Raw genomic sequence first — 17,561 nt, forward strand, 5'->3', positions numbered from 1 at the left:
TCACCAGTATGGCTCTGGACTGGCTCAGGGGATTGGTAATGGGGAGCACAGTGTTGTGGTGGGTCTCCTTCCTTCAAGTTCAGTTCTAGTCAGTATTGATGAGGGGGAGAGCTGATCCAAGACCCCCTTTTTGTAGGGTCCCTCAGGGTTCTGTTCTCTACCCACTCCTATTTAACATCTACGTGAAGCCTCTGGACGAGGTCATCTGTCAGCATGGGATCCAGTGTCATCAGTATGCTGATGATACACAATTTTACATCTCTAACCATGTCTGACCAAGTGATGTAGTGGAGATTCTGCCTCGGGGTCTGGAGGCTGTGGGGGGCTGAATGGGAAAGAACAAGCTTCAGCTCAACCCCAGCAAGACTGAGTGGCTGTGCATTAGGGTTGTCTGTCTCTTGTTTTGGATAAGGTTGCGCTACCCAAACAAAACCAGTGCACAATTTGGGGGTCCTCCTTGATTTGTGGCTCCTGTTTGAGCAACAGGTGGCAGCTGTGGCAGGAGTGCTTTTGCCAGTTGTGCCCTCTCCTGAATTGGAAGGCCTTGCTCATGGTCATTCATAGCCATTTGCTTCTGACCTTGGCAGCTCTGGTCCTCATGCCAAGTGAACTGCAGGCAGGGATTAGTAGCTGCACCCCTTTGGAATAGGATGCCTCATGGAGGTTGGTTCAGCTTCAACCCTGAGGAAATCCAAGGGGCTTTGGCTCAGGATAAACAACTCTGTCCCACCAGGCTTTTTTCAGAGAGCCCTTTAATAAAATAAAGAATTAAACTGGAAGCTGGCATGCAGCAAGGCTCTGGCATCATACTGATTTCCAGGAATGCCTTTGGCCACAAGGATGGGAATTAAAAGGATGTTCTGGAGTTGGACTTTGGCTCCTTCCTGACTCCATGCCTTAGGACACTGCCGTTTTTCTCAGCGTATCCTGTCTGGCTAAACCTCTTGATTGCGCTGACCCTCCGTGTCTGTGGGCCCCAGCAGAGCTTGTGGTCTGTCAGCCCCCTCCTAAGTTCAGGATTGCACTTGGATGCAAGACCAACAGAACAATGAAATGAAGTATAACCAGGCAATATGTAATATAAAGATTAAAAATAACGAAATCAAGAAGGGATTACTGTCAAGCATAAAAAATGTACAAGGAGAATAGTTAGCTGATATCCCCAATTACAGCCAAGTTGAAGCCCTGCACTTCCTTATCAAAACTGCAATTGAGCAGAATGTAGTAACTTTCACAGGAATGCCTGCCTTCCAGTTCACTATAGTAGTGCAAATGTACAGCCACCACTACTGGCTAGCCCACACACTCGGTAAGGAGGAGGATATTCACTCAGTGCGGCAGGACACTATAGCTCTTGTCTCAGTTGTCTCCTCTGAGCGCAGACCCTTCGGGTGTGGGAAGATTTCCTCTCTGGCAGCCCTGAAAGCAGTGCAAAAGCCAGCTGTGCAATTCTCACTTTGAAGGCAGATGACTGAAGTTAGAAACAAGGGGTTGGAGAGCAGCTATTAACTGCCACGATCATTGCTGACATTGGTTAATTTAGTTCCTGTGGTCTTGTGCATGTGGTGAGAAAACAGTCCCTGAGTTGCTCTCACTGTTGGTTTCCCAGGATTTGTGACTGACAATCTTGGGACCATTTTTGAGGAGCATCGGATCTGTAACAGTGGCAGCCTTAGCCAAGTGCTGAAGTTCATAGGCTGTGAAGGTGTGTTTGTGACTGATGAGAACAAGTTTCTCTTTAACAATGTCCTGGTTGGGCACCAGGCAACAGCTCGCTTCAAGATCTGCAACACTGGCCGAATCCCCTGTGATGTTGTCATGACCACAAAGCTAATTTCTGCCAAGGTAAGAGAAGGACAGAGAGTGCTTGCATCACCTGTGCTGTATTATTGTCCCGTTCCATTTCATGGGAGGCACAGAAGAACGTTAATAATGTAGAAATTCAGCGAGCGTTTTCACCCTCCAGTCTCGCTAATGGGTTAGTTGCTCTGGAAGCCATTGATGCCTAGAGAGGCTGACTCTGCATGGCTGTTGCATAGGATGAGGTTTGCCCATTCACTCTACAGCAGGTGAATGGTTGAGTCATGAAATACGCTGCAGCCAATCTCCGTAGCTTGTAATAGGGCTGGGGGGGGGGGGGGTCCTCCGCCCTTTCTCTGGGGTGATTCCTGAAGTTCTGCTTGCTCTATGGATGTTTCCTCAGTCCACTGCCCGAATCAGCGACACCTTTGAGCTCCACCCTGTGCGCATGTGCATCGCCAGTCATTCACATGCCTTTGCAACTCTGACCTTCTCACCACAGACCATGCAAACCTACCAGTGTATTTTTGAGGCTTCAGTTGATGCAGTGCCCAGGTAATTCCAACATGGCTGGTGGAGAGGGCACACCCTTGGGCTGTTTCTTAGATCTGCACATAAGAACAATGCTTTTTCTTGGCTTTCAGTGTGGTTGCCAAATCAAGAGCTCTATCCTTTGAAGTCACTGGAGATGGCAGCCTTCCTCGAATCACCATTGTGCGCCCTGTTCTCCGCAATAAGAAGGGGAGCCCACTCCTCCTCTTCAGGAAGCTCCTGTTAGGTCACATGGAGGCACTCCCCCTTGTCCTTAAAAACAGCGGCAGCCTGTTAGTCCAGGTAGTGAACAGTGGGGACGACAAATACCCAAAAAGTAATTGCAGACTGGCAAGGGTATCTCGAGGTGGGAAATCTGTAGAGCAGCATTGTGGCAAAGAAAATGTTCTCTCTGCCACCTTCCCTTGCTCTCAGTTATTTGTGCTGCTCACGAACTTCCACATCTTTGAGAGCTGCCATATTTCCAGTGATCCGAAAACAAGTGCAGCTGAGATGGGGGTGGGTGGGCAGAAGGACAGGGCAGACAAAGGAGAGGGGGCCTCCTGGGGAAATCCAGTATCCCTGATGTAGCCCACAGGATGCTGATTGAAATCAGAGCCGTGGAAAGCTTTTTCAGAATCAATGTCTGCCCTAAAAACTTTTGGATGCTGAATAACTATGGAGAGAATGCCTGGCAGTTGTTGCACAGCAGTGTGAGATACCATTCTCCTAGGACTCATTCTGGTGTATTTATGTTTGCATTGTTCCTTTTCACAGTTGTACCTTGATATGTCAGATGACAGTGGTGCTTTCACCCTGAAGCCCAGGCCCACCACTCAGTGCATTTATGTGTCTTCTCAGAATGAGGAGAATGAACCCAGTGATGGAGGTAAAGGCCGCATCTTTTGTCTGGCAAGAGCTCGGTCTTGGTGGGCTGGTGGTTGGGAATGGGGGAATGGGGGCAGTGTGTTAGTGCAATACCAGCTGTCTTTTAGCACCTGCAACTCCATGCTATAGCACAAGGGAATTATTTTCACATGCTTACCATTCATACTTACTCTTTCCTTTGCATCTTTATCATAGTCCGAAAACCACACACAGCTTCCTTGGTCCTGCACAACGGGGAGTCAGCTGAGTTTGATGTGATTTTCCAGCCTAGCTTGGCCCAGCGGGTTGAAGGGCTGATCCACCTCTCTATCGTGGACAACCAGTATGAGGAAACCAGCATCCAGCTTATTGGCGAAGGCTACCAGGATAATGTCACACTAGACAATATTCATAGCCCGGTGGCAGAGACTGATACAGAAAACTTTGAGGGGCAACTGGATGAGAACACAGGAGAGGGTGAGTGAACCTGGAGAAACTGCAGAATGTGTGGAAAGCAGGTGTGTGAAAGGCCCTTCTCATTCCCAGAGGCTTGCAGGACAAAGCAGTGGGTGCAGAATGTTTGCTCTTTTTCTGCAGCTGTGAGGATAGAACATATCCAGTTTGGAGACTGCCACATTGGGAAGCTGTATCAAGCAGCGTTCACAGTCACAAATCACAGCAAGTCTGATGTGATGAGATTTGAATGGCCTGCTTTGGGCTCATGTCAGTGCTCCCCACAGGTAAGCTTGTCCCCTCCTTTCGATTGCCCTTAGCTGCCAAAGTGCCCCCAAACCAAATGGGATGTATAACTTTTACAGGCTCCACTTGCCACATCGGGATTTTCCACTTTAAGTACTGGGAGTGATCAGTGCCATCATGTGGTCCAACATTTGGGGCCTATTTAGGGAAGGGGGGAAAGTTGCCTCTTAAGCCCCACTTAGGGAAAACTGAGGGGAATCAAGGTTTTTAAGATATAAGATGTCCAGGCACCTATTTTGACTACTTTTATTGGAACACAGATCAGAACATTTTGGTTCCATCCATTTGGGGTGGAGGCCACAAATGAGGTGCTGCGGTTCCATACATCCATTCCTGATTTGATGTGTTTCCTGTTATGTCACTCAGCAATTTTTTATTTTTGCAGAGGGATTATTTGTTTTTCAAGTACAGCTTGAGAGCGTATGGTACTTCTTTCTAGATAAGAAAGTATTTTGGAAGTGCAAGGGCAAACCACTTCCAGACTGTTTCCAAGAAAAATAGATGAATGTGTCTGTGAAGTCACCAGGAGTCAAGTATGTCTATTTCCATTTTTCCTTGATTCTCAACATCTTGTCAGTCTCTAATGTTTGAATACTCTTCTCTACAGGTTGGCCATCTCCATGCAAGGTGCACTAAAAACATAATTCTGACTTTGAAATCCAGCCTGCCCATCACCCTCAGACAGCAGCTCCTCAGATGCAAGGTGTCCAAAATTGCCTTTCAGTGTCCTGCTGACCAGGTACCAGATTGGGATGATCGCTTGCATACTGTCAAATGGGTGGATGTGTCAAAGGGCATCACAAGTACACGTCCAGCAAAAAAGAAGGTAAGAAATAAGAAGCCAAGAACTGTTCCAACCATGCTTTGGTAGATGTTCATCAGTGGCTTAAAGAAGCTGGGAAGGCAGCACTATAGGGACCTCATTGTCACCCACTCCTTGCCTTCAGTGTATCTTCAGGACATGGCTGCTACTGCAAAAATCCTGATGTTTCTGTGTCTCTTACTACCATCTCTAAGAGCCATCCCGATTTTTGCAACCCAGGTGTGGCAGTCTTAAGTGCAGGGCCTCAGTAGGAGCTGTAGCATGGAAGGAGGGAGGGAGGGAGAGAAGAACACCCCCCCCCCCGCTCTACCTCCTCCTCCTTTGCTGTTGCTCCTGAATCAGCTGTCATCATTACAGCAACAGCAGCATACACTGAAAGCAGAGCCTTTGTAGGACTTAGTGACTGCTTTCACTAAGTGATTGCAATCCTTGGTGATTGCTGCTGGCCAGACTCATTTTCTCACTTGTCTTAGAGCTGTCACAAAACTAGAGATTTCTGTAACAGAACTGTGCCTGCAGTTTTGAAGATTGGCAGCAAACTTTCTGGGGTGGGTGACTCTTCTGCTTTTGGTATAGGTGATAGAGACGGATCCAGAACCTGCTCATGTGACTGTGGAAGAGGGTAGCCAGGAACTGGTCCTTCGAGTGAGTGCCAACGTTGACTTTGCCCAATATAAAATGGAGGTGGATGCCGTGCATTTCAGAGATACATTGCTCTTCCAAACAAGGGTGTTCAAGTGAGTAAGATCAGATCAAATAAAATATTATGGTCAAGAATCAGCCACCAAAATATAAGCTACCTAAGACATGTTGCAGGTGCAACATCTTCTATGGAATTAAGCCCATTTGATCAGTTGTTGACAAACTAATTGCAGCAACATGATATTTAATGTCTTTCTCAGAAATGGCAGAACTCTAATCTGACAGAAGAAAAGCTACCTAAAATTGATCCAGTTTCAGTAGAATAGGTTTTTGAGGGCCATATTCAAAGCATATGGTGCTAAGGAGTAGATTGTGAACCCATCCACAATTTATCAGTCAACATGCTCTTCCAGATAAAATGAAAGCTGTCCCATAAAATTAAAGAAGCCAAACCATTCAGGGGGAAATGTTAGCCAGTAGTTAAATAGACAAGTAAAGGCACCACCTTGACTGTGAACATAAGCAACCTCTAAACATTGTGCTGTGTACAATGTACATCAGGTGGCAGAGAGGATGGCCCTGAAGAATTTTAATTGCACCACTTCCACCAGCCATAAACTTAAGAAATATCTGCTGGAGCTCTAATGAAATAGATGTGTGCCTCTCTCTCCCGCCCCTTACTTCAGATACCTTGCTGCCCCTGCCCTCTGGAATGGTATGCCCCAGAGATAGGAATGGCCCCCCACTCTCCTGGGGTTCGTGTTCAAAGGACAGACAGACAGGCAGGCAAAAATCAAAATTGCCTTCTTATAACAAGATATTATACTGACAGCCCCATAAGGTAGACCAGACTAAGAAACCAAGGCCATACAAGTCAAGACTACTTTTATTGGAATATATAGTAACCAAATCTTGCAAGTCTGAATGTGCTTCCCCCTCCCTCGCTTTATTTTAATGTGAATTAGGGAGGGGCCTGTCTGAGACATTTTCTCAAACTAGTTTCTTGGCCCAGGCTGAAGCCCCTTTTGTCTGATTGTTGCCTTGGTAGTGGCTCTTCCTCCTGTCTTTCAAGGCCGTTCTCTATGCCCTCTACATACATGTACGAAAGATGTGGAGCCAAAATGCATTTCCCATAAATCAGTCCAGCTTAGTGGTGCTGCCCTGTAATTGTTCCATTGTAACCCACCAAATAAAATCATAGTCTATTATGGTCAACATAACCAACATAAAATAATGTGAAACAATAAGATAAGCACCACTATCATTAAAATCTATGTAAAACTACAATATAAATATAAATTATCTAGAATTAAGACTTGATGTATATTAATGTGCAACTGCTTATATGATGGATTAAAAATGATAAATATATTAAAGTTTTATTCTTACTGAAATTGAGTTTGTGATAAAATATAACAATAAAATTTAAAATGCTAAATAATCAGAGAAAATAAACAATGATACAAATGTATGGCTATAGCCCTTATCTGATCTAATTAACAAATCAAATAAAATCTTATTTATAGTCACAGTTCAAAACAGATATAAAAAAGAGTGTAATCATGACCATAAAATAATAGCAACAATCATGAAAAAGTGAGATGAATTATGGTGCTGTGGTAAAATTATATCTCCTAATTAGTCTACAACTTAACTAACTGAACATGAGTGTGACATGCTTCTCAGCCTTCTAGCCAAGATCACGTGGAGTACCTGTAACCCACCCAAAAGTAGCAGAACCCTTGGATTTGAGAAGCTTGAATTAATCAGTGGCAGGTACCTTCCTCCAGTCTCTGTTTTGCTTCCTTTAAGAGCTTTGTGTTGCCTTTTTTGAAAATGTAATTTATTAGATGGACTTCAAACCATATTATTTAATTTCCATAATGTATGAATATGATGCTCCACAACATTGTGAATTCCTCAGGGAGGGGCCAGTCTCATCCTCTTATCTTTCCCTCGCACCTCAGGAGATGAAAGAAAATGTTTTTCTCCCTGAGTCTGGCCTTCATAATTCCATTCCATCACAAATATAGTCCCTATCAAGCTATTGTACATACACAGTACTGGTTTATATAGGCCTTGGGAATGATTCCTCCAGGTAAATGAAGACTCTGCAACTGCGCTGCAATTAAGTTGCCCAATTAAAGAAATCACATTAATGTTTTAAAAGCTGAAAATTGAGTTTGTGGAAGGGGTGTGTGATATGTGTGCAAACTTGCAGAACCGTTTTACTTGACGATTAAATAGATTTGCCAAGAATGTTATGAAGATGCATTCCCTTTGTGCTCTGCATGATAGAAACTCCTTCAGATGGGAGTACCTAAATTTACAGGAAACCTGGATTGCTGCTGCTGCTGCCGCCAGTCAGTGTTGACAGTATCAACAACCCACTCAGTGATTTCCAGGCTTCAAGGAGACAAGTCTTCAATAAGCTGTTTTTTCATTACCAATACTAGGAAAGTCATAAATAAAGCATAAAACCAGCCCTGCCAACTATAAACCTCGAGCCATATATATACAGTATCAGTTCCAAAAATTAAATCTTGCATCTCTTTTTGCTGCCTGCACACCCTGGTGGACTGGCAGCTGGTTGTTTCTCAGAGAGAGGGGTGCCTCGTTCTTGTAAAGGGTCTCCCTGGTCTCTGTTTCTTTGCATCTGACTTTGATCCTTCCAGCCCTCACAGTGGCCTCCTTTGTATCTAATTGCTAATGGACCCCAGCTCTGAGCATAACCTTTATTTCCTCCCTGCTCTATTGCACTCTCAGGGTGGAGCTGTCCAACACAGGGAATGTGCAACTGGAGTATTCCTGGAAAGTAGTCATGGAAGAAAGTGGGAAGGCAGTAAACTTCGCTACTGAACCTTTGTCCACAACCCCAGAAGGTATAGCTTTCTCTGCCCCCTTTCCTTTTCCTTTTCCTCTTCCCTTCCTAACACTCATCTGCTGCAAGGATCTCAAGAACTTTGCTGCAGATCTTCTGCTTTGTGTTTATGCACTGTCTGCTACCATCCTTTGTATCCTACAACAGTCTCTGGATGGCCTTTCCCACAATTGGACTTCAGCTCCCAGAATTCCCAGCTATGACTTTGTTGGCCGGGATGTTCTGGAAGTGGAAATCAATACTTCTGGAGGGAACCCAAACTGTGGAAACTAGGTCTGGAACATCAGCTGGAAAGGATGTAGTTTGCTGTGAGTTTGTATCAGAAGCCTAGAAAATGTTTATGTCAGTAGATGAGTCTCTAATATATGATTCATATTAGAGCAGATTTCCTCAGTCTAATATTGTACTGGCTAGGAATTTCTGGAGGGAACTATTTTGGAAAAAGTTCTCTTAGGAAGTGAAAAGCAAATGGAATATCAGCCTGAAGAAAGGATTTGCAGAAATGCTGTGTTCCTTTAACCAGGGGACCCATCTGGAGCATCAACTGCTTCCATCAAGGCACAGTCTAGCCGACCACTCAGCCAGCTCGGAAGCATGCTGGATAGTTTATCTTCCTACGTCTTCCCGGTGGTCATCCGCCCTCCATTCTTCATGGAGCCCAGCAGTGGGACTGTTCCTCCTGGGAAATCTCAGTCCCTCCAAGTGAAATTCTCTCCCCAGGAAGTAGGAGAGTTTGAGGGTCGTCTACTCTGCAGGTAAGAAACCATCTCATCAAGCCATGGTGAGCATGTTTTACAGTAAAGCAGGTTAAGTCTCGGCTGGGAGGCTGCAGCTTTCATACTACAATTCTGCCCATCGCATAGACTATTGTTACTACAATGTTGAGTTTCCCCTGAATGTATTAGCAAGAGCTGACACAAAGGGCAAAAGGTAGCATCTCACACTACATTTGAAGTTCCATCAGTACTTGAGAATATGGATTACCATTATTTTATTACTTTTAAACCAAAGTTGTTTTGTCTGGAGCAATATTTTGGGCATTGTGTGGTACAGACAGAATTTTTTACCCTTTTGTTACTGCAGTGAACCTGGTTTCATGGAGAGATCAGATGACACAGTCCAGCTCTACAAGTTAGCATATTTTGTGCCAAATTTTTAATATTGGAAGTTGGGTGTGCTTCATGGCTGACTTACAGGAGGACAATCTAATGGATTCTAAGCTTTAAGATTGCTGTGGGGATGAAGAAGTTAACACAGAAATTATAAGGCTAGTCCATGGAAGTTAAAATAAGATATAGTAAAAACCTGAATAGGAGGAAATTTTTTGCCAACTTTTTTGCCAAATTTTCAAACCACCCATGGGCCAAATGACATCTTTTAAAATTAATTTCTAAAATTATTATTTATTAAATTTACAAATGTAATTATAAAAAAAGCAAGAAAAATATAGAAAAAGTAAGTTGTAACTAAAGAGAGGGTTTACAAGCATGATAAAATTGACCAAAAAATTGAAAGGATATTGATATGATCTAGTGATTTTATATCTACATATTAAAATATATTTTACTGATTTGAAAGTTGAAGTCTGTGTTAAAATAAATCAATATTAGGTTCACAGCTTTAATTAACAGCTTTAGCAAGACATCATGGCTGGGTTTGCACAATACGCTTCACAAGTCAGGGACTTAACAGCTGCATCAAGCACAGCTCTCTTTTCCTGCTCCAAGCTGGGACCTCCTGCCAACAGCCTCCATGTTGTCCCCGACATGGGTAGGTGTGCTGAATAAATGTCTTCAGGATAAGTTGCAGCTGATTTTGGGCAGGAAAGCACATGGGGACTGAATCTGGAGAAGAAATGCAGGATTGATCGACATTGATTGATTGAGTGAATAAATAAATAAAAAAGCAAGCAAGCAAGCATTGTAGATGCTTGTCATTCCAGTAAAAGTGACAGCATATTTTTAAAAACATCTATGGGTTAGATTTGTTGATAGGTTCTTCAAGGTGTGAGAACAAGACAAGAGCACCTCCAGGAGGACCAAGATGGCCTTGCTCAGTTCAGTACTTCCCAAAACTGGCTGCAACTTTGGAAAAAAAAAAATGTTACATCACATGCTTGCCTTTGTGCCTCTGCAGAGAAACATTCCAGAACATTCTGTCACTGCACATTTTGGTGGGAAGTCCTCCCCAAGAGCCTAGCCATACCAAATTTCCTCAATTCCCTTTTGACTTTATAAGAAACCTCTCCACTGAAATAGAACTTAATTTTTTAAATGTCAATGTTTGTGTTATCTTTCTCATATCTATCCTTTGCTGTGTTTTCATTTGGTTGCAGCATTTTTATACTGAAATTTGGCTGGATGTTCACTAAGATGCTCTTCAGGAGACATGCTGTCTGTGAAAGTAAAAGACAGCCCACTGAAGGTTATTCCTGGTACTTATTTTATCATGGAAAACATCAGAAAGTTGAAACCTGTTTTGGTGTCAATACTTTACTCTTGAAAGACTTAATGGTCAAGCATCCAACTTCAAGTTAGAACAAGTGGTTCAGGCAATAATACTTTTACCAAAACAGCCTGGTACCTCAGGTGCTTTGCCTATTCCATGTAAAGCCCCAGTCCCTGACATGACACAATTACAGATACCCTTTTCAGCCCCTTTCATCAGTGGCCTCATCTTGATCTTCACAGGTGATGCTGAGACATACTGGGTATTTCTGTAATTCCCTCTTCCTCTTCTTTGATCCCTAATATTGATGGCTCAGATGGAGAGAATAGAAGAGGAGCCCCAGATTTTTGTTTCCACTTTTGCAGATGAGATCCAGGATTGCTGTCACACCAGTCCTCATATCCTCCTGGATTCTCAGTAACATTCCAGATGTTGTTCTTGATGCCTCTCCCTAGCCACTATTGCCTCTCCTGATTCTTTTTCCATATCACCTGGTCACTGCAGCATTAGAGAATGAGAACTTGTAAAATTTGGTTTGTCGGTCCTCTTCTTGAAAGAGGTAATTACCAGCATACCCTATGACTACTGTCATTATTCAGTTTTTGGGAGTGCAATAGGTCTCCTCTTGGGGGTCATTTTATAAGATCGCGTTCACCATATTGGTCCTAAGTGATCCAGGCCTGTGAAGGCATATGCAGTTACATACAAATTCCTCTGCATCAAACTGCACAGTCTTCAAAAACAATAATGGCTCTCCCAGTGACTTCAGGAGGGACACGCTCAGTCCTCCCAATGAACATCTAATCTTGTGTTTTCTTTGGATTTACTCACTGCAAATTTGGCCTCATGTTCGTCTGCTATGGTTGCTTTATTTTTAGCCTCCTTTCTGCTCCACCTTTGAATTATCCACCTTCAGCCTCACTTATCTGTCCTCTAAAACTACAATCCTCTCAGAATGTTGCAGTCATAGTTCTTCAGGTAGGTACCAAACCATTCTATTCCTTTGGAACTAGAAGATTATGGATCAGATTTAGAGTCTGCATCTTCTGCTTTCCACCTGTCAGCCTTGCAAGGTAGTCCAGACAAGAAGCTCACCCAAAAGAATTAGCTCTACTTTATTGTAAGATTACAGTAACAGAATCCTGCAAATCTAAAAGTACATTTCTCCCCTGTTGCCTTTTTGATTATGTGCCATCAAGTTGTTTACGACTCCTAGCGACCATATATACAGACTTTCTCCATGACAAGCTATCCTTAACCTGTTCCTTCAAGTCTCCCAACAGTGCACCTGTCATCCCTGTAATCAAGTCCACTCCCCTCATTGCAGGTCTTCCTCTTTTTCTCTTTCCATCCACTTCCTTCCATCAGAGCCTTCTCCAGAGAGCTGGGTCTTTGCAGAATATGTCCGAAGTAGGATAATTTGAGCCTGGACATTTGTGCCTCGAGTGAGAACTCTGGGTTGATTTGTTCAATGATCCATCAGTTTGTTTTCTGGGCTATCCATGGTATTCTCAGGACTCTTCTCCAACACCAAAGTTCAAAAGTGTCAATACTCATCCTATCCTGCTTCTTCAAAGTCCACCTTTCACATCCATTGAGTGTCACAGGGAACACCATGGCTTCATGATTCTGACCTTGTAGGTATAGACACATCGTGGCATCTGAATATCTTTTCCAAGGCCTTCAAGGCTACTCCACCGACTGCTGGTCTGCGACATATTTCTTGACTGCTTGTTCCTTTAGGGTGATCCTAAAAGGCAGAAGAATTCCACCACTTCAATATCTTCATTGTCAGTTCTAAGGCTGGTTGTTGTTCCTGCTGTCATTAGTTTGGTTTTCTTTATTTAATTTTAGTCCCATTTTTTTCACTGTGCTCTTTGACTTTTAGTACTAGGGCTTGCAGATCCGTTGCATTTTGGGCTATCAGGGTAGTGTCATCACCATAGTGCAGGTTATTGATGTTTTTTCCTCCAGTTTTAAAACCATGCTCATCTTCTTCCAATCCAACTTCCCTTAATATATATTCAGCATATAGGTTAAATAAGAGCATGCAGCCTTGTCGCACTTCTTTGCCAACCTGGATCCAGTCTGTTTCGCCTTGTTCTGTCCATACTGTGGCTTTCTGACTTGTATATACGTTTCTCATCAGGACAAAAAGGTGTTCTGGGATCCCCATTTTCCTGAGCACTTTCCACAGCTTGATGTGAATGACACAATCAAAGGCTTTTCTATAATCGATGAAGCGCACACTGACTTCTTTTTGGTATCCTTTGGCTTTCTCGATTATCTGGCGCACATCAGTAATAATGTCTCATGTTCCGCAGCCTTTTCTAAAGCCAGCTTGAACATCTAACATCTCTTTTTCCATGAAAGGCTCCAATCTGCGTTGGATGATCCTAAGCATTATTTTGCTAGCATGTGAAATTAAAGATATTGTATGATAGTTTGCACACTTTGCTAAGTCTCCTTTTTCTTTTCTTTTTTTTTGGTATTGGAATGTAGATCGACCTCTTCCAATCTGTTGGCCACTGCGTTGTTCTCCAGATTTGCTGGCATAGCTTGGTTAGAACCTTGACTGATTCTTCTGCTGTTGCCTGCCATATTTCAGTGGTTATTGCATCAGTTCCTATAGCCTTCCAACTTGGCAATGACCAGAGTGCTGATTTAACTTCATCTTCTATTACTAGAGATTCTTGTAAGGAATATCTTCTAAGGTATCTTGGATGTTGACATCTCTACTCTACAGTGTTTCTGTATATATTTCTTTGATCTCCTTTGAATCAGTTATTATTTGCCCATTGGTACCATGGGCATACCAATTCAAGGTTGGAACCTCCTTCTGAGTTCAGAGAATTTTTGAAAGATTTTCCTTGTTTTTCGATGTCTCTTCCCATCTTCAATGTCTTTACAGATGTTATTGTAATGCTGCTGCTTGTCTCTTCTAACAGCTCTCTGAATTTCTTAAGTTGACCTTCACATCTTGGATGACCCTGCTGGGAGTATATACTCTTGGCATATACTCCCAACCTTCTTCGCTCATCCCTCCCAGGAGCAGCTCCCCACCACAATCAGGTAGCACAGCAGGACTTGTGGGCAACAGACCCCAGAGAAGCCGGATACAAATCTAAACACTGTATGTTATTACACTCTTCACCTCTTCTTTTCCAGGACTGTGCCCCATTGTTTTGAGAAAGACTGAGTATCTCACAAAGTCTCCTTAGCCAGGTTTATTTCAGAGAAAAAGAGTAAGAATCTTGGGAAAAAACACGTGTTGCTTCATATTTATCTGTTTTTGTTCTCTGTAACAAAGACAGTGTTTTGCATACCATTCTGAACCTCAGGGATCTTTTTTACCATCTTCCACAAATTTTGAATGGTCACCATATAAAGTATCCTTCCTCTTCTTCAAGCCAGATTTGCCACATGCAACCTAAAGGAGGCCTATTTTCATTAAGCTGTAAAGAAGGACCGTGCTGGTTCCTCGTAGTTCCAATATATTGGGTGCTACCTTTTGGATTCACAGCAGGTCTCGGTATTCAACAGGTGTATAGGAACGGTAATTGCTGCTGCCCACCATTTTATAATCTTCTCAGGATCTTCTCGCAGATACTTCCACAAGGATATGGAAAGCACACTGCAAGGACCTAACAGGCGCGGGATGGACTTAGAGAGGTCCAGCTACATAGAAATGTGTGAGAACCCTTCCAGTAATGAAGACCTGCTGCACTTCTGAGATGGTGTTTTTCAGGCATGTTATTCAAGGAATAGCAGACAAAATCACAGCACTCTTAATATAAACAAAGAGGGAGGGTGTTGGGCGCCCTTCCAGTGGTACCATTGACTGCCCTTTGCCAAAATAAGTTGTAGCCCCCTCTTATAAACTCTTAACTTAAATTGGGTGACTTTGTCTCCTGCCCTCCCCTGGCTTTATAGAATCCCATTGTGCTTCTCATGCTTAGCCCTAAGTGGCAGTCAGTTATTGACATGTCCTGTGTTTATGCCCTGCGAAACTCTAGCTCCCAGTGTATCTCCCTCCCTGCTTCATCTCAGTTTAGCTCTGTGGTTTTGGTACATTCACCATCAATGTATCTACTGGTGTTTCACATTCCTGGCAAATGAAATGTCTTAACAGATGGACTCAGCTGTGCAAAAGCTGTGAGTCATGGCTGGACATTGTTTCCTAGGGTCTTTCCAAGATATTCAAAGGACTCCAGGTGAATCTTTTGGCAGACACCCAGAACCATCAATGTGCACTTTACTACAGAAAGATGATAGTTTGGGATGCCTTCTGTGAGGGTTGCTAATAAACTTTGTAGTGTAAGGATTGCTGCATTCAGTGCTGAATAAAAGACTCTGAGACACAGGCTCGTACGAAAGCAGTTTACTCAAGTGTAATGCGTAGCGGTTACAGACAAAGCCAGGATTGGCTTGGCGCAGTTACATGCAGTGGTTTTATAGGGTTCCCCCCCTGACCAGGAGTTACCCCTCGTTCCTGCCCTTTACCCTGTTTCCTGGGTTACTCAGTTCGTCAGCGGTGTTCTTCCCCTCGCCTTAATGGCAGATTCAGCCGGGTTTCTTTGTCCCCCTGATTGCTGCCCTTTGTGTGTCTGATCGTTGCATTCGTTGGGCTTTTCTTCTGCGGGCCAAGCTGGGGCTCCTTGACTGCTTGCAGATCGCTGCTGAATTGCAGTGGTTCCGAGCCGTTGCGGTTGGCGCTGCCTGGGGCGTTCGAGGGAAGCCGGCTTTGTTACAAAGCATTCGTTCCTGCCCCGAGTCAATTGCCGCCACCTGCCAGCAATTGACTTGCGGTTTGCCCTCCTTCCTCTTTTCTGCCGCCTGCACCTGAGGCAGTGAAACTGACTAGGGGCGGTGAAACTGAACAGTGGCGTTGGCTGTGCCGTGCCAGCTGAATCTGACATGTAGAACTGATCCTTCTTACATACTGTGGCATAAGGACAAGGCCACCACCTAATTCTATCTTTACAGCAAAAAAATAGTCAACTTAGTCATGCCACCTATTTTTAAAATTTAATTTACAGCCTACAATTGCAGATGACCTCCTATGGTTTGGATGTGCAGCCTTTTCCCTTGATTGCCCCCAGTCTTTTTACCTCACACGGAGGTTTTCAATTTGCCATTATGGATGTCACTGGTGGACGTTTCTTTCGGTATTCTACCCACTGGTTGTTGACACTATTAAGGTGCTTGTGAGTTGGCATGCCACTCTCATTGGTTCAGGTCAGTGATCCCAATTCCTGCATTCACCGTTTCCCTTGCTCTAATCTGCAGGGCTGCTGTATGGTCAACTCTATATTCATAAAACAGTATCATCCAGATGTTTGAGCCAGAGTAGATGTCAGCTTTGGCTTTGGCTTTTCACATCATAACACCCTCTCAAGCCAACTCAGCATGTGTTCTCATCTCTCAAATCTCCCAGCTTCCCTGCTATCAGTGCCCTTCTCAAACAGACTGAGCAAATTCAGTGTGAACAAGCTCTCAAGCAGATACCCTGGTGCATGGCTCAACTAGAAAATATTTGCAGACATTGTTTTATGCAGACACAAACCCATATTTATGCCTGCTGTTCTTTCCGCTCTCTGTGGCGTTTCAGGAATGAACTCTGCCCCAGTCGGCATCTGATGACGGGAGAGTTTCAACGCAACGAGCACAAACTGCAGGCGCTACATGGGCCATGGAAAGTCCTTAGACGTTTATTTTGCATTCACTCCTAATATGAGCTTATTTCTTTTCAGCATACCTAATTTGAAGCTCGATGAGCAGGGTCCGGTTGTGGCTGTGAAAGGGAAGAGTCTCCTGCCATATTGCCATTTTGAGCTGGAAGACTCTGATTACATTACTGCAAACAGGCGCAACTCAGACTTGCGAGGACCAGGAGGGATGAGTCTGGACCTTCAAACTAAAGTGATTGAATTCACCTCTGTAGGAGTCCATGTCAGGAACACCAGGTGAGCATCAAGCCAGCAAACGCAGCGAACTGCTGAAAAGTCTCTCTTTGGTGGCCGGCAGAGTCACATCAGGGAGAGCATGAAAAGAAGGTAGTTCCTTCCTTTCAGTCCTGTGGGTAGAACTTGGTCCCCCTTATTTCAAAGTTGTCCTGCTATCTGGCTCTTGAGAGGTTCTTCCACTTCCTACACTGTCCCTCCCTGCCTGGGTTATTCATGTGTTTGTTTACACCTCTCCCTTTAAGAATGAAACAGTTTCTAGGCAGTTACTGAAGTAAAATTTTAGCTGGGTATTTCAATATGGTTCATTGTTACATACCCCTATTTTTGTGGGGTTAGATACCAATGTGCCACAAAAATTTGTGTGCCACCATTTTTAAATTAAGGGAGGGCTTTCAGAAAACTGAGCCTTGCAGGCTTCATTAGGGGCTCCCTGGTGTTTATGCCTAGTTGTGCACATATAGGCATCTCAATTGTATTTTACTGTATGATTGTAAGCCAATTGCAATGGAATTTCATTTTATTATGCACTTGGTGTATAGTGTATGGTGGAATGACAATAAAGTTATTATTCTGTTCTGTTCTGTTCTGTTCTGTTCTGTTCTGTTCTGTTCTATTCTATTCTATTCTATTCTATTCTATTCTATTCTATTCTATTCTATTCTATTCTATTCTATTCTATTTCAATGTTGAAGAGCAGCTCTTTTTATGAAATATGGCATAGTTAACCTCTGTGTTCAGAACCAGCAGGGTGATTACAGTATAGGTTCCAATATTCTAATAGGATCAACACAGACATTTTAAGAACAATTGGACCAGAAGCCAGCATGGTGTAGCGGTGAAGGTG

At 43.5% G+C, this 17,561-nt stretch overlaps 1 protein-coding gene across 11 annotated transcripts in view; it reads left to right on the forward strand.

The window, feature by feature from the left end:
• The window catches only part of HYDIN (HYDIN axonemal central pair apparatus protein), a 346,241-nt gene that overhangs the window by 283,261 nt on the left and 45,419 nt on the right, over positions 1 to 17,561 (forward strand). For all 11 annotated transcript variants that reach the window (XR_015795149.1, XM_088135435.1, XM_088135430.1 and 8 more), the window contains 11 exons: positions 1,610 to 1,845; positions 2,204 to 2,355; positions 2,445 to 2,634; positions 3,109 to 3,220; positions 3,415 to 3,675; positions 3,796 to 3,938; positions 4,565 to 4,783; positions 5,357 to 5,517; positions 8,189 to 8,304; positions 8,827 to 9,058; positions 16,505 to 16,717. Coding sequence is in view for 10 of the 11 variants with exons in the window: in XM_088135435.1 (XP_087991561.1) it covers positions 1,610 to 1,845; positions 2,204 to 2,355; positions 2,445 to 2,634; positions 3,109 to 3,220; positions 3,415 to 3,675; positions 3,796 to 3,938; positions 4,565 to 4,783; positions 5,357 to 5,517; positions 8,189 to 8,304; positions 8,827 to 9,058; positions 16,505 to 16,717 (2,035 nt within the window). In the remaining variant the exon portion in view is untranslated. The remainder of the gene's footprint in view (positions 1 to 1,609; positions 1,846 to 2,203; positions 2,356 to 2,444; positions 2,635 to 3,108; positions 3,221 to 3,414; positions 3,676 to 3,795; positions 3,939 to 4,564; positions 4,784 to 5,356; positions 5,518 to 8,188; positions 8,305 to 8,826; positions 9,059 to 16,504; positions 16,718 to 17,561) is intronic.

The sequence above is a fragment of the Python bivittatus genome, unplaced genomic scaffold, assembly GCF_059951505.1.
Source record: "Python bivittatus isolate LINGU-HERP-01145 unplaced genomic scaffold, Pbiv_v1 ctg000170_np1212, whole genome shotgun sequence".
Taxonomy (NCBI): Eukaryota; Metazoa; Chordata; class Lepidosauria; order Squamata; family Pythonidae; genus Python; species Python bivittatus.